The 22341-nt window shown below is 36.5% G+C and overlaps 3 protein-coding genes across 4 annotated transcripts; 1 reads left to right on the top strand and 2 right to left on the bottom strand.

Annotated features, from left to right (window-relative positions):
• Positions 1–278: 278 nt before the first annotated feature.
• Positions 279–2287, top strand: LOC122055417 (22.3 kDa class VI heat shock protein-like). Its single transcript, XM_042616849.1, has 2 exons — positions 279–655; positions 1812–2287. The coding sequence occupies exons 1-2, from the start codon at positions 349–351 to the stop codon at positions 2060–2062; spliced, it is 558 nt and encodes a 185-aa protein (XP_042472783.1). The 5' UTR covers positions 279–348; the 3' UTR covers positions 2063–2287.
• A 175-nt stretch (positions 2288–2462) lies between these two features.
• Positions 2463–5993, bottom strand: LOC122055418 (SKP1-like protein 1B). The gene is made up of 2 exons (XM_042616850.1): positions 5466–5993; positions 2463–2889 (listed from the first exon to the last, which is right to left on the bottom strand). Exons 1-2 carry the CDS (start codon positions 5775–5777, stop codon positions 2716–2718), a joined length of 486 nt encoding a protein of 161 aa, XP_042472784.1. The 5' UTR covers positions 5778–5993; the 3' UTR covers positions 2463–2715.
• An 893-nt stretch (positions 5994–6886) lies between these two features.
• Positions 6887–20560, bottom strand: LOC122055416 (G patch domain-containing protein TGH homolog). 2 transcript variants are annotated; one of them, XM_042616847.1, is made up of 17 exons: positions 20324–20560; positions 19632–19722; positions 19451–19545; positions 18886–18989; positions 16371–16432; positions 16197–16271; positions 15063–15211; positions 13518–13593; positions 13343–13423; positions 13119–13196; positions 12313–12454; positions 11515–12001; positions 11100–11384; positions 10880–11008; positions 9587–9805; positions 8420–9400; positions 6887–7325 (listed from the first exon to the last, which is right to left on the bottom strand). In XM_042616847.1, the coding sequence occupies exons 1-16, from the start codon at positions 20459–20461 to the stop codon at positions 8456–8458; spliced, it is 3156 nt and encodes a 1051-aa protein (XP_042472781.1). In that variant the 5' UTR covers positions 20462–20560; the 3' UTR covers positions 6887–7325; positions 8420–8455. The 2 variants fall into 2 exon arrangements, with proteins under 2 accessions (XP_042472781.1, XP_042472782.1); XM_042616848.1 differs by lacking the exon at positions 16197–16271 and adding an exon at positions 15953–16027.
• Positions 20561–22341: the final 1781 nt, after the last annotated feature.

Raw genomic sequence — 22341 nt, 5'->3', positions numbered from 1 at the left:
CATGATCTTTTTATGATATGATAATTTAATCATAGTTTATTTGAGGTTATAAAATTAAAAAGTAAGAGGAAAAAAAGTGTGGAATAATAAAAAGTCAATTTAATACGCAAGAATAAAGGCTCTATATGTAGCCGTCAGATTCGATGATATTTAATCACGGCCGTTCGTATGCAGCCAGTGGAGGGTGGATAAGCGTAGCACATATCCACAGTAGTGGAAAGCTCCAGAAAAAGGAGCGCATACAAATATTCCCGCACCGCTTTTTCCAAAAGCCACACTCAAACTTTATAAAAAGCAGAGTCCGCAGCGACCGTCCTCTCTCGAATCGAGCGGTGCCTCCAATCGCAGATGCCGAGCCGGAGGGCGATCGAGGTCCGCGCCGGCGACGGGAACTCGCAGAAGTGGCGGGTCTCCCTCTCGGAGGACGCCTTCGACTCGTTCGTCGCGCACGGCGGGGACGCCGCCCGCAAGGTGTTCGGCGAAGGGTCCCTCTTCAGCCCGCTGCTGTTCGGGAAGTTCTTCGACCCCGGCGACGCCTTCCCGCTGTGGGAGTTCGAGGCCGACGCGCTGCTCGCTGGGTTGAGGAACGCGTCGAAGACCGGCGTCGATTGGTCCGAGACTGACTCCGAGTACGTCCTCAAAGCGGAATTGCCAGGTACGGATCTCTCTCTCTCTCTCTCTCTGGTATTTACCGAGAAGAACAAAAAGATAGCACCTTGAAATCCCTAAACCCCCTATGTTTGACTGTTGAACGAGATCGTTCGAGTTGCTACCAGACTCGGGAATATCTATTTAATCAGAATCGCTAGATGCCAGAATAATTTACTACTCGGAACAAAAATTTACCATCTTTACAACTCAATAAGGGCATAGATCTTATTATGGAACGGGATTGATAAATATTCCTAGAATTAAGACAAGAAATAAGAAAGAAAGATTGAAGGGGAATGATTATTCTGTTAGAATAATAATCTGAAGTTGGAATCAAACTCATTAATAGCTATTTCATCAGAATTGCTAGGTACTGGAAAACTCTAAGAGTGACATAAATCTCACTGTGGAATGAATGGAATGGTAAGTATTCCTAGATTTTATATAAGAAATATTAGGAATGATAGTTTTGGCAGAATGATGATTTCTAGTTGCAATCAAACTCAAGAATAACTCTTTTATCATCAGAATCAGACAGCAATGGAATATTTATTCCCGTAAAATGCACAGTTTGTCGTTTTATATTTGAAGGGGAATAGTAATTAATTGCAGACTTATCTTGCAACCAAATAGGAGAGTAGATATGCCATTAGAATTCATTACCTTGTTGTTTATCATGGATGTTCTGTTTCATCAGAGGATGCTGATCTATCTAATAATGTTTGTTCATGTAGAACGCACATCTATTTTTTAGCAGCTGAGTAGCTTGAATCTAGTTGAAGCAACAGATCCAGCTGCAGCTTAGCTTATTAGCGTCAATTTAATTGCAGATAGCAAAGTTCTCGAGCATTTTGCTTGGTGTTCTTGAACACTTACATTTGTTCTGATAACATACGAAAGATTTGAATATATAGAACCAAGAAAGAAAGACTGCCCAAGTTCTGATAACATGTTTCAACTGCTAATTGGTATCGGTTGGCACGATGACTAATGTGTTGTTTCAGTTGACTAATAACATAACAATACTCTGTCGGGCTGCACTGATTCGATCATACGAAAGTTATAATCTGATCACTGCTTAAGTAGATCATTTATCACTTTGAGAATGGGAATTACTGATAGACAATGCTTGCACGCAATGACCAAGCTTTATTTTGCAGTTGGCGTGAGGAGATGCGATGCTGAAGTCTGCGGGCTAAGCACAAAGGTGATCGAGATCAGTGGTATGTGGAAGGGCAAAGAATCTGAGGCGAGAGACTGGAAGATGGGCCGCTGGTGGGAGAACGGATTCGTACGGCGACTCGAGCTGCCGGCCGATGCAAATTGGAAGAAGGTGGAGGCATATATTGTTGATGACATCCTCCTTGAGATCAAAATTCCAAAGAACAGTCCTGATGGAAACCCGCACTGAGCGGTGGCAATCTAATTTAACAGTAGACGTATCTAAACATCAACGAGTGGTGTAGATGATAAGGAATGGGCCTTTCAGGGCATCCGAAAAGAGGAGGAAGGCAAGGCATGGTGGCTGACCAGAAGAATAAAGAAGCAGCAAGAAGATATGTAATTGTCTACTACTTTAATAGATTTAATTTATTAAACACTGATTTACGAAATATTTTTGTGAGTTTTCAGTTAATCACTTATGGATTGGATCCGTATGTAATATTAGATTATATGAAAACATATCTACATTATGTAAAAATATATAACAAAATAAGACTAGTAGCTTTTTCTTCTAATTTTTTGAATTGTGTTCAACTGGATTTTGACAGAAATTTGGTTCAGCTTGAAAAAGAAAAGGAAAAAAGACATTTGCCGAGAATATTTCCATATATTTGACAGGGAATAAGATTGAACACATTGCGATAACACCGAATTAAATCCTTTTCACAAGTCATATTCTGCGACCGTTAAACGACAAACTGTGATGATAAAACTATTAATATTCCACGATAAACAGAGCAAAGATCGATAATATAAACAGTCACAAAATACCAACTGAGATGAACATGGGGGAAAGCCAAACGCTACGGGGACGGATCTTGTGAAGCAGCCATTCGAGATTCACTCGAACGCCCACTGGTTCTCCCTCCGCACTTCCTCCTCTTCCTCCGGAGTGAAATCGTTCTTGATGTTGAAGGTCTTGCGGATCTCTTCCGGGGTCTTCCCTTTGATCATGTCAGCCACAGTCTGGCATGTCAGATCCAGCAGTCCCTTGATGTTTAGATAGTTTGCTGCCTAAACCCATGAGAGCAAATTCTTAGTAAACAATGCTGTTATCTTACTACATAGTTGCACATGGGGTATACTTGGTGAATAGGAGACAAATTAAAAATGCCAATATCGATAAAAATGACTAATACAGTAATTAAATATACTTATCGGCATATCCAAGTCATACTTTGCTTTAAAAAAAGTTAATCATGCACAATGCAACAAATCTTATAAACTAAACAATTATGTATACATGATCAAAATAAAGCCATTTAACTACACATACCGACTGCCTATGTCATATACAGCAGTATGGCAGGAGCCTAGGCAGTTGTTATGCAACCAGAGCAGGAGCTTTCTAAAACCATGTTTATCATATCAAAGTTGAATTGCAATAGCATCAGATACTAGGAAATCAGATTTGCATGAAATACAAAGATAATAAATGTAATTAAAGTTTCAAGATGCAGAATCCATTTAAGGTGTAATTGGCGTAAAAACTGAAAGAAATAAAAAACTTCCAGTCAATTTATTTGGTGTAGAAAATATTTCTTTTCTTGTTTCTTATTTAGTTTCTTCTATTTTGATTATTTTAAGCGTGCAACGAAAAGCAATATCATGCCTATTCTAATGACAGTGGCTGATAACTTAAAAAAATTTAGGCAATTTAAAAAGTACCTCTAAAAAAACAATAAAACAAGATGTGTATGTGCTTTCATTCTGATAGAATGGTGACATCACTACGTCCAGGACAATACATTAGATGATCCAGATGAAAAGACAGATAAATGTATAAGCGTACCAGGCAAAATAAAAAACTATTATCAAGGACAATGAGGAATAGCTCCTATACAATTTTAAATTTTGAAATGGACATGTTCAAAAACAACAAAAAGATTCTATAGAAAGGCTGATCAATTAAATTGATTTTGACACTTTTAAAGACAGATAGAATGAAACAATTCAGGGCTCTATATAATATAACTGTCATTTTAAATGAGTTATTACTACTAGTGTAGGGGAAAAGTCAACGGAGTCAACCTAAAATCAGAAAAGATTCACAATTTATCAATGTCCTACCAAGGTTGGACTCATACACAGTATAACAAAGTGATCAAGATGCCTGCTCAGCTACTCAGGTTGCATTTTTCCAGGAGTTACCTTTACGATGTTCCTCTATAGAGCTTCATGCAAGATTGTTTACCGTTTCCCATAACCATAAACATAACTCAAAAGTCTGAAACATAACTGTCCTGTTACTTAGGCAAATACGTCATTAAACTACAATGGAGTGGTAGGATGGAAACTACAGATTTGTAAGTCATCATGTAAGCATATGATAAGGTATTCCAATCTCGTGCTTCCCCAGTTCAAACAAGACAATATAAGATTGGGAGGAAGAGATGGAAAAAACTGTAGTCATTCTCTAAATACTATCTTCTAAGTTATTTAGCTGACTACCCCATTTCCCATGGTTGTCTACCAATCAACTTTTGCATAGTCAAAATAGGGACAAGAACATTGAGTAGAAAAGAATGAACAAACATGAATGTCTTTAAATCTGAACCAAATGAGACTAGATAAGGCAATTGTGGAAAATCCTAGTCTGATCCAACATATAGTTTGAAAGCTGGGCCAATCATGGTTCTAATACAATATTTGTTTTTCGTGCAACAATATGAAATTCAATGATCACTAGGTTCCACCTTAACTAACAGATCTGACTTCTGAATAACATGCCCTTAGAAAGTCCATGGTTTGCTGGCAAGGGATAATACATATGTACGAAAACAATTTCAACAGTCAACTGAATTTTTGAGGCAAAGTTAGATGAGATAAAAAGGTCACTATGGAACAGTAAGCAATTAGGTAAATGAAACTGAGGAGCAGTTATTCATAGGTAGAGCTTGACCAACCAGCAACGAACCTATTATCTCAACTGTACATTTTAGGATAGCTATCAGTGGGCGACAGCAAATTGTTTTGTGGTCCATCTGGTAGGTTTACATCAAGACAAGTTTTGTAACTATGCATCGTTTGGAAAAATAACAATTGTAGATCCTTTAATAGGGGGAAAATATCACTGCCAAAACCAAAAATAAGAGAAAATGAAAATGTGCACTATCTAATCCTAAGAGGGAACTACCCTAGAGTGCCACATTGAGATTAAAAAAAAACAAATAAATAAACAAAAAGTTCAACTTGCTTGGAATTAATTACTCCGGAAGAATCTCAAAATAATTATATTTCCATATAGAAAAAAAATCTAAGAATTTTAATTCCAATTAAGATATTTGGAATTAGGTGGGAAATGATAATTGGAAATCCATTCCTTATACTTGGGATCATAGAGTACGGACATATTTGGTACCATGTTGAATGAATTCCCAAGACATCTTGAACGCAAATTCGTCCAATTTTGATCATTTTTTTTGGAAGGATACGTTTTGATATAGAACAAATATAAAATTAGAATTCCAGATTAATAAGACTGATCAAAATCTGATTGTAAAATCTAATTAGAATTTAACGTAAAAATTGTCAGAAATATTTACTCTACTTTAAAAAAAAAAATCAGAAAAGAAGTCGAGAGATCCCACCAAAATCAGATCGAAGAGGGTTGCCTGGTCGACTTTGACGAACTCGGCGTCCCAGGACTTGAGGTCCTCATCGGAGATCCCAGATCCGGCGGCGTCCTCGGAGGAGGACTTGGAGGCGGCAGCATCGACGTGCTTCTTGCAGTACTCAACCACCTTGGCGAGGATCCTGGAGGAGACGTTGGGGAGGGGGATGCCGTTGTCGGCGCAGTCGTCCTCGATCATGTGCTTGATGGTCTGCGACTCCATCGCCACCGCCTCCTCCACCTCGAACACCTCGCCGTCCGAGCTCCTCAGCGTGATCATCCTCGCCATGCCCTCCCCTATCCAAGAACAAAATCGCACGAGAAGCCTGAGGGAAGGAGAGATCAAGAAAGGGAAAACAAGAGGCGGAAGAAGGAGATCGACTCCAGATCAAGGAGGGCAACGAAAGGCATCGGGAGGGGAGGAGATAATGCAGCTACTATTGAATTGATTAAGGGTCCCAGCAGACGTACCCGATGGTTTACGTTCTTCAATTTCCAGTTGGGTCCCGCTTAATTTGGGTAGGCAACTTCGGGTAAACTAGAACTAACGTATTGGACAAAGGCACTGTTTTGACGATTTTTCGTTTAGGTAACAATGTTTAATAAATTTCTCAAACTGCCCTTTACAATGTTATGACCTACAAATACAAATTCTTTCATTTTATGATTATTAAAATATCAACCAAATCTTCGACTCTTGTTTTTTAATTTTTTTTTTAACCACCGTGTTCAGTTGTTACAATTCAACTAATCCTAAAGGTAATCGAATGTTCAACTCTGGTTACTTTACTTACTGAGCGTCATTAAATGTTTAATTATAAAAAAGTATCATTTATAAAAATTTAGTTTTGATGAATATTTTTTTTTAAGGCCGGAGAAGACTGAGTTTGACAAGTGCCTGTTTTCGACACTTTCATTTTAGGGAAGTTTCATTAGATTCTATATCATATTTCATTTTTTTTTTAAAAAAAAGGTCAGTTTTATAAACATCAAAATATTCTTACAATTGACTCTGACTATTACCAGTTAGTCATTAGCATTATTGATTTCTCCTCCTTTTAATGCTATAAGATATCATTTATTAAGGTATTTGGTGAAATACTTCTAACAATAAAATAAATAATTGTATTAAGATATCTCCAAATAGACTTCTTGGTTCACAAGGGCACCATTTAGGTATTTGCCTCTTTGAAAATCAATAACTTAAAAATGATTGTGAGAACATCAACAACTAAAAAAAATCAATTAACTACACATGACTGACTGATGGTCATATGAAAGGAAAAAAACATATGCAAGCCTATTAAATTATACATAAGAAAAAGACATCACCGTTAGTTGACTGTTATTTAACGTCTTAATCTTATGACTGGAATTAAGCACTATTAAAAGTACATGTCCTACAGAACAGTTTGTAGCTTGATTCATTTAAATCGACACAAGATTCCAACGCCACAGAATTGTCTGATAAAAAAAATTAGTATAGCCTAGTTAACTAATTATACTTCATGACTTGTCCATTTCAATAAATTCCAACGTTTAAAATTTTAGTGGAAACCAGGCTGCTTGTTTCTTGCATACAATGACAGAAATTGCTCACCTTTAAAATTCAAAGAAGAAAATTATACATCCAGTGGTGCTGTGGTGCACTAAGGTCGAACCATCATCGAGAGAACGATGGAGATGGAGAATGAGACGATCAGCAGTAAAGAAACTGAGTTGAAGGCAACATCTACATATAGATATTTGACTTGATAAAGAGGTTTGAAGTAGAGTGGGCGTTCAAGCTTGAGCTGCTGACCAGACTTGGCAGTGAGGATCATCATGGCAGTGAGATCTGCAAAGAGAACAAGAGTAAGCAGTGTGGTAAGAATAACATAAGCAGGGTAACACAGCCAAAAATTAATTCCGAAAACATGTCTTTCCAGCACTTTTAATAGTACTGTAATATATTCTTGGCATAGAGCTCAGTAGAAGAAAAAATTTATTTAGAAAAGCCTGTATAGTTGCAATCATAGCTTCACAAAATAATTATGGGCTTTCTAATACCAGATTTTATGATTATGATGGTCTTCTCAGTGAGGAAATTGGGATCATATAAATTAATTTGATCTGAAACAGAAACAATTTGAAGCAATTACTCCATTTGCTTCGCCCGATGTGATCCAGTTATACAAAGATGATGATGATGTTCCCAATGAAGGAAATCATGTAGAGTAATTTAATGTAAAATTGAAACAAATTGAAGCAATTAATCTATTTGCTTCTCCGGATGTGAATTGGTTATACAATGAGACAAGTCTACGTGTATGGTTATACATCATACAGAACCAGAACAGGAAGGGTAATCTATTTTACTTGCGTCAACAATTTCATTTTTCAGTCCTAATTTTGTTTTATGAAAATCAAAGCTGGATCAGGCAAATACACACTCAATATCCCTATGGATCAAAGTGCATTAGTTTTAGAAGCAGAGACACTTGAATCCATTTGTTAGATACTTGTACCCTAGTTCAAGTAACACAGTAGCTATCTACAAAAGTTCCAAGCAAGATATATAGCAAAATCAAAGTGATTTTTTTTATCCTACATGCAGTATCGCCATTATACATACAGGGAAATAAAGTAAAAATGCTGCTTAAGAAATGAAACAGTCAAAAGAAAAGTGACCAAGGACCATAGCAAAGGGAAAACAACAAAAATAGACAAAATAGATGGTCAGATGAGCAATATAAAATGAAGACTTGTGCAGGTTTTCTTAACACCATAAGTGTTGATTAAGAAATAAACAGTCAAGAAAAGTGACCAGAGGATCGTGGCAAAGGGAAAAAAAAGACACAGAAGATGGTCAAATGAGCAACATGAAAAAAAAAAAGACTAGCGCAGGTTGTCCTTAGCCAAAAAGGACAGGTGTGATCAATAAGAACTTACAGTGCACAGGGATGTGCCTTCATTTATCCATAGAACTCAGTCATAATTTTTGCGATGGTCTGTTCTTGAATGAACAGAATGCTTCTTTTTCCTCTTTGAATGTTCAGAATGCTTTTTACTGCTATCATGATGATAACTCCTCTTTGATCTCGATTTTGATTGAAAACCATCTCGGTAATCACTAGAAGAACTATTATCTGGAGTTGCGCTCCTGCGGCGATGCCTAGAATTAGATTTTTTCCTCTTTGATTGATATTCATCAGTACTATCAGGAGTCCTATTTCTTCTATGACGTCTTGAATGAGATTTATTTCTTTTTGTTTGATATCTACCACCTGAAGAATCAGAATCCGGACTTCTGCTTCTACCTTGCCGATTCCTTGAGTTACTAGTTCCCTTTTCCATAGGCTCCTGATGATCACTAGAAGAATCAGGAGAATTCCCATCATATCTTGAATGAATTTTGCTACTTGGAATTAGGAATTGTGTTTTTTCTTGATCAAAATTTTCCTCGCGCAAATCAGAAAATCTACCTCCTGCTGAGACACTTGCATATCTATTGACATTCCCTTTGCCATGATAACTGTCAAAATTGGCATCCAAAGAGAATCCTGTTCCAGGAGTGCAGTTTTTGTTACTTCCAGAATCGTTATGCCCAGAAGCTAGAACTTCACTACTTTGAGGTACTTTGTGTGCTTCTGGTGTCTGAAGAGATTGCCCATTTCTTCCAGCAACTTTCAATTCTCCAGTGTTAGCTGTTTCGCCAACTACAGATGAACTGTCACCCTTGGGAAGTTTGCTGGGTACATCAGGCGGAACCTCCAGGCCTAGCTCTGCACCTAAAGATTCCAAAAAATCACTTGCAAACAAGCGGTTTAGTGTCATGTTGGCACCTTCACTCTTCTTCATGGGATCAGCGGCTTTGGTAAAAGTGCCAGCATCTGCATCTGCATCATCATCTGAATCATCAGAGAAAATTGCCTGGATCCATGAAAATAAAGATTAGTTACATGAAGTGTAGAGTAGTAACTAGATACAAATTCCAACACATTTATCTCAAGCAGGCCTTTGCATCATTTGAAGCATGCATTTAACAGTTCATTTGTAGCCGTGTATTAGTTTGTAGGTATATATAATCTCATTCTCAGTGCTAGATAAAATGAGTACCTTATATAGATCGACAGGCTTCTGTAAAGTTGCTATATCTTGCTGAATTTCAGGCTTATTGGTGTCAATTAGTTTCTCTGATTCTTTTGATTCAAACTGCGGTAAGTGCACAGATTCTTTTTTGGCAGAAATGGTTTCGTCAGGTTTCATCTCCCTAATAGATTCTGTCATAAAAAAGAGAGTATCCATCTTGCTTTTAGGTCTTGGCAAAGGGGGAGGCTGCACAAAGAAAGAAACTATTTCAAATATCAATTTGCAGCAAACAAGCTGAATCTGAGAAAGAACATTATCAAATAAAGAAGAAATGTGAACCTAACATGAATATAAACATTTGACATTTAAACTCAGGTCCCTGAACATTTTACTTAGATTCACAGATTCTGGATTTTATAATTGATTCACCATAACCAAATCACACCAAAAACTTTCAGGGTGATTCTCAGCTACCAGAAAAGCTATTTAAAAATTATGATGGCTTAGTAAACATTATATTTCTATCGCATGGATGTTTTATTGGAGGCAAACATTATTCCTTTTCCTTATTTAAAAAAAAAACAATAATAAAAATAAAAGAAAGAGACACTATGGGAGCAGATTAAAGCAAAAGGAAGTATATGCTGACTGATGACAAGCAATTTTATACACGCATTTATCAAGGTTGAACCCATTTTGGATCCTTTATATGACATCCTAATGGTGCAAATAACAACAAACTATGCTAAACCCATGCCAACAACACACAGACACTCATCAATTTATAGGTATCTGTCATTCAGAGAGCTATTTGTAAATATTAAAGAGCTTGGGATTATTTGTATATATCCAAATATCAAGGATGGATATGCAAAATGATAAAAAAAAAAAACTATAGGAGAATACTTAGGGAATAGACCAACAATAATTTTCCGAGTATACTTTTACGTATATCATCACGTGATTATGAAGTGAAGGACTGCCTTTAATATACCTTTCAAGTAGTTCAAATATGAGTTAATGCAGTCTAGACAGCCAATATATGATCTAGTGGTCCAATATTTCTGCTAGGCAATCTGATGCAGTTTAGGAGTGTAATTATGCGGGATGCAGTATGCAGTCAACAAATAAAATTAAAAATTTCACTTATGGCCCATAATTATTTTCTGGGAACTCTCGGACAATTCCATTAACAGGGTTTTTAAGGTATATATGCAAAAATATAAATGGTTCCCCCAGAGAGTAGTTTCAGAAGAAAACATAAACTCAAAGGAAACCATCTTAAATGCCAGTAGCTATGATGGAAATTTACTGAAGTACCTTCCCCATGAAAGGGTCTATTATGTCAAACCGTTTGCAGAGAACAGGCATTGGCCTCCACTGAAACTCCTCCCTCTTCGGATAAACTTTGCTGGTCATCTTACTCTCAGCTGAAGGATCTTGTGTCTTCTGAAAAATTCCATAGTATCACATATATTAGAGAAATTTAAAAGCTAAAAGAGAGGAGATATCTCACAATTTCAAAAGACAAAGACTTAACTGTCGGTCCAGTTGATGATATGAACTGTTGCTCAATGGAACCTGAGAAATCCATTAACTGCCCCATTGATGGAGAAGCTGTTACTGGATTTTGCTCACCCTTTTCGATTGCTTCTGCTGCAGCTTCAAAGTCCAACCTCTCCCGAGCACGATCATCCTCTGACATGATGCCTAAAGGTTGTGTAGAACGCAAGCCTCCTTTGTACTTATCCTTGAGAAATTGCTCAAATCTCTCTTGCTTGGCAGGATCATCTTTGAAAGTTTTTGCATTTTCTATTACTCCAACCTGTGATACAGAAAGGCAGTACTTGGTATTCTTAAAGGAAATAGATAATTTGGTGTCATCAAATAAGTAATTCCTGTAAAACTAGACTCGGCAAATGAACTTACAGCAGAGTAACAAAATTAGAACTTACAAGGGATGATGGCTTGGTGAATGCATCAGATAGATTTGATTGAAAATGAATTTCTTTGGCGGCAGCTGAGGTGCTGGGTTCCTTGGACCTTCTCTCTAACTGCTTCTCACCTAGAATTCTTCCACGATTTTCTGCTGTCATGCGTTCGACAGATCCTTTTGACTTTAAATCCTCCGCCAGGTATACCTGATTGATATTTTTTTGCTTCTCTTCCCACAACTTCCTTATATAGTAATTATGACCATCTCCTCCAGTGAGAAAAGAAAACATGGGATTCGACCTATTTTTTTCCCTGGAAAGATCCTCAAAAAGTTTTCCACAGCGAGTAACCAGAGTTGCAAAGCCATCAATCAACAATCTCAAACTACTGTCTTCTGGAGGGGGAACCTCAGGAGGAGGTAATTCAGAAACTTTAAATACAGTCTCAAGAGGGGCAGAGAACTTGTGATGTGAATCAAAATTGGCAGGGATAACAGGAGGGTGAAATCTGTTTGGTGGAGGGGAAAGGGAGAAAACTTGTCAGTCACAAATACATATGCTTATACAAAGTTTTATTCACAGGAGTACATAAGCATATATTATTTATCTACCAGGTATGCTGAAAATTAAAAAGAAAGTAAAAGGTTGGAAAAAAAAACAAGATATCACACTTCCATCACTGCAGTTTCCACAGATTTTGAAAATCAAAACAACCTTAGAAAGCTAGGATGAAGTTTAGCAACTATTTTCAATTGTATAGTCAGAACTTGATGCAACTCAAAACAACCTTAGAAAGCTAAGATGAAGTTTAGCAACTACCTTTCAATTGTATAGTCAGAACTTGATGCAACTTTAAAACCAGGTAAACTGCCTGATTTTCTTCCTTCAAGTCTGTATTTAGTATCTCTGATCACGCCCATTTGCTCATCCTCTTCAACTTCAGTTTGTTCAAAGTCAAAACCTAAACACAATGTCTTAGATACAAGCAGGCAGCCCAATGTTATCCATAGTAGAGATGAAAAAGGATAGATAGCCTTTTCATATTAGAAATTTTATGATTCTTCATCTTAATGTACTTGAGAAAATGCAGAATGATATAGCACCCAACCTTGCTGCAATTAATGAACCAACACAGACACATTCTACCACCCAACCTTGCTGTAATTAATGAACCAAGACAGACACATTCAGGAAGTGAACAATGAACACACTGTGTTAACATGCATGCCTAAGAAGACGCACAAGAAGAAGATTCACAATGACCATCCACTCTTATGAAGCTGGAAAAGAAAAGAGTTTCTTGAATCCAAATGTAAATATCTTCATCAATTATATTACTCCAAAACATTTGTTTCATTTATTATGATGCAACACCACAATCAAAGAGAACTTGATAGAAGTCGAATAAAGTAAAAGTGTCTTTCCAGATATGTATGCGAGCAATAGCTTTTAATCTATGAATATATGAATCACTTAAAACCAAAGTTACTACACCATGAGTCTAATAATGCAATTGTCATGACTAGATTGAAATGCCTCAGTATCAAAGGCCATAGTCTTAAGCATCAAAAGTAGAACAAGTGAAAGTTCAAGATGATCAAGTTGAAAAATTCTCTGAAATTTACCTGAAGCATAAATGTCCTCATCTTCAATATCAAGTTCCTCTAGTGCTCCAATACCAAAGCCTGGAGCATATTTTCCTGCTGATGATTGAGTAACAAATTATCAATTGAACAAATTTTCAGAAACAATGTGAAAATATCAAATCACATATAACTAGAATTCACATGTTCTGTTAATTTAATAATGCGTTAGATCAAATACACAAGTTAGAAGTGTGAACACTTACAGTTAGAAGATAAAAGACCTGTTTTCATTGAACCCTTAATACCACTATTTTTGCTTTTAGACTCGCGCAATCTCTTTTTATCTGAGAAATTTAAAATTTTGAATAAGCACCACAAATTGAAATCAAACATTATTCTGGTCAAATGGACAATTAAATCACCAGCGGCTTTAGTTACCTCTGAATTCAGGAGCAGTCTTATATGGATCATAACCCAATCCATACAGGTCTTGCTTTGGTTGCACCACGTATTCCTAGGGAAGGTAGGTATAAAGAGTGAGCAGAATTTCCCACTCTCTACAAGATAATAAATGCAAGTGCAGTACAACAAATGTAAATCAAAAACAAATTTGCAAGCTGAAAAAAACACTTGAAGAGAGAGCTGAGAATGTGCATTCTGTATTTCCATAACGAAATCAAAACCAAGATTCCAATGTATGATATACATGCTGCTACATACCATTTATGTTGTCGTCCAATTGCAAATTAGATCTTTGACACAAAAATGTTTTATGATTGAACAATAAGAAAGAATGTTTTTGGAAAAAATAAAGAAGATAAGAATACAATTGGAAGTTTCCATGGACTATGGCAACTAGGCCAATAAAACAATTGGATCCAATATAGTATAAAACACCAACGACTCCATCTAGTATATTTACATTTCACATTAATTACTCCATAAAGAGAAGTGCTCCATTCTTGTTAGAGAAACCCAAAAGTCTACTTGATGCTGATACATCTTGTAATTCTCCAAGATTTAGTTTCTTTTTCCTTCTATTTTTCTTTAATATAATAGAGGTAGAATTAATCATTTAGCAAAAGATCCCCACAAGCTCCATTTTATTTCTTTGGTATTAGGGATAAAACTTATATCTTTGAGCCTATACGGACTTATCGTGCTACAATTTTTTAATTTATTTAATTCTGATTGGAATTTGGAATCCTATCTGTCACTCCCAATTCTTCATTTGCATCTTTCTTTCTTCCTCCCTGTTCTACTCCCTGTATTCTCTTCTCACTATCACCTCCTCCTATTTCATGCTGTTGCAGTTTGAGCATCCTCTATCCTGCATTTCAGTCTGGTAATAAACACTTGTTTTGTATCACAGTTCATGGTAACAAGAGGTAATAATGAGTCCCAACAATTCCAGAAGGTCAATCCTTGAGTACCAACATTTTTGCATCACACCTACAAGCAAAATATTTCCAGAAGGTCAATCCTTGAGTACCAACATTTTTGCATCACACCTACAAGCAAAATATTTCCAGAAAACAAAGCATGAAATGGTTTAAATACATTCACTTGATTATAATAATCTTTACAAACAGTTCAAAAAAAGTACTTCACCCAGCAGCAATCACAGACTGAAAGGTAGTTGCAAGATATAATTCAAAACACCATAAGATTTCCTTAGACCTTATTTGCCACTGGAAAACTCTGTAAACCAGATAATAATTGAAATGCAAATGAAATATACATATAGGGCAGTCTAAATTGTTACAAGTGTACATGAAGCACAAGAATATCTACCAACAATTTATGGTCAGCTATGAAGTAGGGGTATATCATATTTAATGGAAGTAAGTGCATATGATACAAAATAGAAAAGTTCCAGAAGATTGAACCCACGCTCCCAAACAATAAAATTTATTTAAGCAACACCCTTGATTTCAGGGCAGCAGTATGAAGTACAAAATCATTTCTTTGTGGGACACTTACAGGCACGCTTTTAGAAGCATTGTTGACATCAACCCCTCTTTCGTCATATTCTTCAGAAGCTGAAACATGAGATCCTTTTTGTGATGGTTCTGCTCCTCCCTCATTACCAGAAAAGGCCAAGAAAGCTTTTCTAGCTTCTCTGCGTGATTCTAGGAGTAACATGAAAGCCAAAAAAAACATCAAAGAATATCACAGTTTTATTTACAGTAAAACCCAAAAGATAAAGAAAAATTTCTAGTATAACATTTTAGAAAGAATGCACTCAAATGTGAAGTCCAAAGAGGTGACAAATAACTCCTCTATCTAGGCTGCCTAAAAAAATTATAAATTACCCATCTGAGTTATAGGAATTGACCAACTTCTAAAGAGAAGAACAGAATACAATAAAATAAAATAGAACCTAGAAAACAACTGAATGATCATGCTCCAGACTTCACATCCAAATACAACATCTCATTATATAAATTGCTGGATTAAAAGGAGGACGTCTAAGCCTCCACAAAAAAAAAATGGAAATCTTATTAGCTTACTAACTGATTTATATAACATGCATGGATAGAAAAAGGCATTTCCCATTTTGCACAAGAACATAGGAAGTATGCAAATCTAACAAGCTTCTGAGAAAGAAAATGCATCTGGTAGACTGACTAGATCAGGAAATCCTGAAATTGCTATCGTAACAAGCTTCTCAGAAAGAAAGTGCATCTGGTAGACCAAATCAGGTCAGGAAACCTGGAATTACTACTAATTAAGAGACTGCCACAACTGAACTCATGTTAAAAAATTGCTTACATATCCAAACAGGGATACATACTATATCAAAATTTAGGACTAGTTGCAGCATCTGAAGCTATTAACTGAAAAAGGTCCTAACACAAAATAAGCAGTACCATATAAAGAATCAACATGTGCATCCTTGATTGAGTGACCATGACGCCATCCCATTTTGAGCAACAGCTTTACACCTATCAAGATCAATAGAGAACGTGTAAGATAAAGTTACAGTGGACACATTTAGGGGGCGTTTGGTTCTTTCCTAGGAATAGGAATCGGAATGGGAATCATTGTATTGTGGAATGGGAATGGGTATGAGCATGAATATTACTCTTGGTCCTAACACAAAATAAGCAGTACCATATAAAGAATCAACATGTGCATCCTTGATTGAGTGACCATGACGCCATCCCATTTTGAGCAACAGCTTTACACCTATCAAGATCAATAGAGAACGTGTAAGATAAAGTTACAGTGGCCACATTTAACCTTTTGCAAATTATGGCTATTAAAGCAAAGTTAAAAGAGACAGACCAATAGAAGTTGATGCAGGAATTACTATTTCATCAGGTGCTGGTCCAGGAATAGCTGAAGGCCTGTGTCAAAAAAAGCAAAGGTAAATAATCTGGTGCTCTTGTCAATTACTAGAGTATTCTCCATTTCAGCCCCCAAATAACAAAAAACAATCAAACAGAAGAAAAAAAACTAGAGCCTGGACTTGGCAGAATTACTTCTAGCAACTTTAACAACAACAAAAGCTAATCACAGTTAATTCTTCAAGCTTCAACAACAAAACTTTAAATATAACCTAACACCAACACTAATAATATAAAAAGATAGTGAAGAATATAAAAGATTTCAGAATAACAAAAAACAAAAGAGAGAAAATTACAGTAAGGGATCTATTAAAGCTCTCAAGAAAATAAATTAAATCTTCTATGATAGAAGTACACAAACCAGCTTCAGAGAGTTGTCTTAATAGCTAAATGAAGAACTAAAGGATGCCATCTATAAATAAGAACTGCACAAAGGAGATGATATAATATACATATATTTTAAATAATGTATTTTTACATATAGAAGAATTTTCAACTGTATTCCACTACCCCTTGATGTCAAATCATTGATATTTTTATTCAGAATTGTGTGCATGCCTATGACAATGTTCTGATGTAATTTGAAGTTATAGACTCATGTAATTGATCAGTAACTTGTCTAAGCGTGCTATGCTCTTGCCATTAGATGAGAACATAATCAATTGAATAATAAATGGGATTAGTTTAGTGCGCTCATATTTTAGAATGTCTTTGATCAACAAGAGTGTCAAACTACACGATTATCCTAATATTCTAAAATCCGAAGTAAAGGACTTACACCATATCAGTGAAAGAAACAATGTCAGAAATGAGAGTGGATTACTCTGCGGATATGAAACAACATATTAGTTAATAAACAAAATGCCTAAAAGTGCATTTCTTGGGATATTGGCCGAAGTGAAAATTTGATCAAGTAAATCAACTAACGTTTCCTTCGCACCATACACTTTGAACAAATATGCATAAAAAACAACTATTCAGACTTGTGAATCCACTATGTTTAGGTACACTGGACTACCCCAAAGATCACATCAGGAAAAACACAGACAAATGGAGAACAAAGTAGTTGCAAAAATATATTCGATTGGTAAGATCAAGACTGATTGGATTTGACCAGTGATTGAAATGTCGTTCCGTGCCGGATAGTTTTTACCATTCCGACAAAGGAGTGAAGTCAGCACAACTGATTGGATTTTGCTGTGTCATCAAGTGCGTCAAGTGCGTGTGTTGCGCACAAAAAGGTCAACGCCAATCGGAGGACACCTCCGGCGCCGCTGGAGGCATCGGGGGACGCCGCCGGCAATGTCCCACAACTGATTGGATTTGACCAGTGATTGAAATGTTGTTCCGTGACAGTTTTTGCCGTTCCGACGAAGGAGCGCAGTTGGCACAGTACGCACAACTGATTGGATTTCGTCGTGTCATCAAGTCCGTCAAGCGCGCGTGTTGCACGCCAAAAAGGTCGATGCCAATTGCAGGACGGCGCCAGCAATGTCCCACGATGCACGAACAGTGTTATTTGCCGAAAATTAAAAATAGATTTAATTAATTAAAACAATTCTCAACTTAAGTGTGATACCACAAAAAGGCTTTCATGAACCCTCATTAAATCCCAATAAAATATATTTAAATTTTTTAAAAAAATTAATAAATTTTGTTCATTGATATTCTAATTTTTTTTTATTGTTTTAAATTTTATTTAAAAATTCTAATAAACCAAATTTATATTTTTGATAATTTTTATTTATTTATTTTTTACTGTTTTAATATTTAATTGATATTCTGATTTTTTTACTATTTTAAATATATATTATTTAAATAAATAAATAAATAAATAGTTAATTTATATAATTATTATATATAAAATAGCATCTTTGTATTAATTTATATAATCATAATTACTTAATTTGGAGAACCAATACTTCCAACATGTAACATAATATATCAATTTTAATTCAAGTTATTGATAGATCAATTTCTTTAAAGAAAACTATATTTAATTATTTTTCTAACAATATTAAGTTGTTCAATAATGAAGAATTTATATAAAAGCAATATACAACTTATTTTTAAATTATACACCATAAACATATTTATCTAATAATTACTATATATAAATTAAAAAAATACCGAAACTGTATCCACACAGCACAATACGATACCGAAACGATATCGTTCCGGTCTGGGCCAAAACCTTGGCACAGGTCGAGATTTTAAGCCTTGGATTTGACTAAATGAATCTATCTACATAGACTGTCACCACATTTAGATGTTTAAAGGAAGGGTAAGCTTCTTTAAGAGATAAACAACGGCTAGACAAAAATCTGAAGATAGACCAAGTGTAGCTCATACTGCAATAACAAGGTGGGAATCCTACCTAATTGGATCTGCTAGCAACAACATGATACACTTAAAATTGCTGTGTTCACAGAAAAAAAAAACACTTTAATTACCTTTTATGCTGCTCCTTTTCAGCATGTTTACGAGCATATTCAGCAGCAGTAAAACCAAAAGTATCAAACTGCATGGAGGTCTCCAGGGCTTGGCCTCCCATAGCCTACGGTCATGGTGGCAACAACCAGAGGTTATGAAAACTATAATCTCTTTAAGAAGCTAAAACTTTAAGTTTAGAAAGGAGCGCTATTTGAACAATATGCGGTATTATTTATAACCACTTAGCAGTATGGAATGAACTAGACAAAAGACACACATGAAAAAACATATCAACTGATATGACAAGATAAACACCTCATATATACTCACTTGTATTAACCAACTGGAAGTACAAGTACAGGTGCTTAATTTAAGAGAGTGATTTCTTAAATATTGTAAACATGAATGTTTCATATGAACAATTCCTGAAGAATACATGATGTTTCACAAAATGAAAATTGAAAATGACTACTAGCAGTATAATGACTACAGCTAAAGAATGTTATTAAGCAGGGTTCAGGCCTATATCTAGTCTCCTAGAGAAAAATGAGCTGCCCAATGTTCTATTAGATAAAGATCAAGTACCTTAATGTCATCTTCATCCAGAAAGCTATATATATTCTGTTGTTTCACTTCCGCCCTATTTTTGCGTGATGAAGTAAATGTCTGAGGAGTCCATCCTGGAATGGTGTGGTCATATATTCAGATGGCTACATAACTGTAAAATCCCACAATTCTATGCTTGGGGTTTGAATTTCAAGATAACCTTCTTTTGAACCAACGGTATTGTAGTATCCAGCAGAATATCCACCGGTAAATGCACCATGAAATCTTCTGCGTCCTTCCTCATCTCTAACCTAAAAGAGTTAGTAGTCAAAAGAAGAAAAAGAATAGTTAGATACAGCCAAGACAAATGCAATTCATCAGAAAACAAAAATTAACAATTTCCACTACAAGCCTAGATGAGATGACAGAAACAGAGGAAGTTCCATAAGTATGCTTCCAGAGCAAGAAACCACCACAACAATACTATTAATGTGGCGCATGAAAATAGATAGCTACGAACTGTAATGACATATAATGATCCAGTAGAAAGATATAAGAGCTGGTAAAAAATCAATAACCATCAACGATCCAAAAAATGAAAAAAAAAAAAAAAAGACTAATGATGCAAGCTAAGAAAGCATTGGAGAGAAAGATCCTCCCATATGCAAGCGTTCGTGTGGAGTCAAGCAGGGATATCGGATATAGAAGGTTTTACCCATGCCAACGTGAAAACTAAGTTAGTGAGAGAATGAGAATATGCCTTTCATCTATCAATGTTCCTGATATATTGGTGAAATTTCGTAGGCCAATTCAAGTCATCAAGCGAGAGAGAAACAGAATTAAAAGAGAGATTTAAAAAAAAAACAGCAACGTGTTTGAATTTGACGGGGAGACGTAGGATGAGTTTTGGACCTCTTGCTTCCATAGTGGAAGGCTGCGAAGCTGACCAGCATCGGCGATCGCCTTACGTTTACGTGCGGATGTATCCTCCTCTCGCTCTATTGGGGTGCCGTAGAAGATGAAGTCCTCCTCGTCCTCGTCGATCGCCATAGTGCTCTCCTACGCAAGCTGAAACCCTAGATATCGGGTGAGCATTTCTTCCTCCGATGATCTCTCTAGAGGCGGCGATCGAACTCTTTGTTTCCCTTTGCGGCAAAGTTTGGGCCTTTCGGCAGGAGATTCTCCCCGTTGGCCCAAATTGGGGCCCAACATTTCTTCTACCGAAACCTATCGAAATAGAGTAAAATCAAATTAAAAATTATATCAATTAATTTATTTTTCACATAACTCTGGCCATCAAACATCAAAATAAATATTAAATATGCTCATCTGAGTTTTTTTAAAAAATATATTTTTCTACTTTTGTATAATTTTTTATTTTTTATAGTCATTATTATATTTTCCGTCTAATAAATGTCTCGGACAAGAAGATGATTTTTCAATTGAATACTCCTCTAACGATTAAATTTAAAATTTTAAAATCTTGACTAATATAAAGTAAAGGAGTCCTAGGCAATCACGTGGTCAGGATTTTCGACTCAAAAAGTGATTTTCAAATATTTTAAATATTAATGTAAATTAATTTTTATTATTAAAAGCTTAAATTTTAAATTTAAGGAGTTGAAAACAAACTTAAATTTAAAAATATCGACCGTAACCCTTGATTTAGTTGAAACAACGATTTATCGATCACCAAAGCCTATCTATGACTAAATTCAAAAAATTATATATGATCAACACTAAAAAAAATCAGATTTATCGACAGAATATTCTATCATAATTCCGTCGATGAAGTGATTTAGGAACAGAATTACGACGAAAAATTATTTGTCGGGAGGTGGTTTATCATAAACTCTTTTACCGACGGAATTTAGGGTCCGACGGTAATCACTGGAGGAAAAAGCGTTAATATCGGTAAAATTTACTATAGAAATTTAATTTTCGTAGCAAATATTACTAACAAAAATGTAGTTTTCGTCAGTAATCACCAACGAAAATATTGTTTCCTTCGGTAAACAATTGATATTTACCAACCAAAACAGAGTTTATGTCGATTAAATATTTCGATATTTATCGACAGAATACCGATTCCGTTGGTAATTAAAAAAAAATCCAAAAACCATTTATATTACCTTTGATCCGGTGATAAGGACAGGGGATCCTCGTCAGTAAGAGGTCAACGGCACGTGGAGGTCAAAGGTCAAGATAGTTAGCCCGAAGATTGGCCGATCGGACGAAGCAAGCCTACCGACAGGGTTTGAAGGCCGACCGGCCAGGAGTCTCCGAACCGAATGGAGTACAACCTGACTAGGGGTCGGGTTTCCGATGCTCACGATAAAAAGGTTCAAGGGTCAAGCGGGCTCACCGTTCGGCTGGTGCGCAAGGCAACACAGGCAGGAGCAGTCTTAGCCGAGCACATGACCGGTGCAGGAGTGAGATGCTTGCCGAGCGGCCTATCCGCTCGGCCCTAGAACAGACAAGGAGTGCAAGAGGACAAAGGAGACGGGGTAATATCATCCTCGAGACGCCTGCCGCCGACAACCAGCAAAGTTGGTGGCCGAGCCGTACACAGAATCGTACGGTGAAAGCTTCCACCGTCGCATCCGGGATATGCTGGACGATTGCGGAATGGCGCCAGAAGCACTTTTCTGACACATACTTGTTAAGGTATGTTTGGAGAAGCGTGCACGCGACGGGAAACGCGCTCGCGCTTCTCTGGGGTCCTATATAAAGACCCCAGACGTCGACGAAGGTATGCGCAACTATTTACTGTAGCCACGTTACTCTGCCTCGTTCGTTGCCTGACTTGAGCGTCGGAGGGCCGTCGCCGGGAACCCCCTCCCGGCTCGGTTTCTTTGCAGGATCGTCGGAGAGCTACACTACCAGTAGAAGACAGCGGAGCGTGCCACGTCCCCAGCGTCCGTCGACTC

This window comes from Zingiber officinale, chromosome 3B, assembly GCF_018446385.1.
Source record: "Zingiber officinale cultivar Zhangliang chromosome 3B, Zo_v1.1, whole genome shotgun sequence".
Taxonomy (NCBI): domain Eukaryota; kingdom Viridiplantae; phylum Streptophyta; class Magnoliopsida; order Zingiberales; family Zingiberaceae; genus Zingiber; species Zingiber officinale.
Note: the sequence above shows the minus strand (reverse complement) of the source record. Positions and strands in the feature narration are given on the sequence as shown.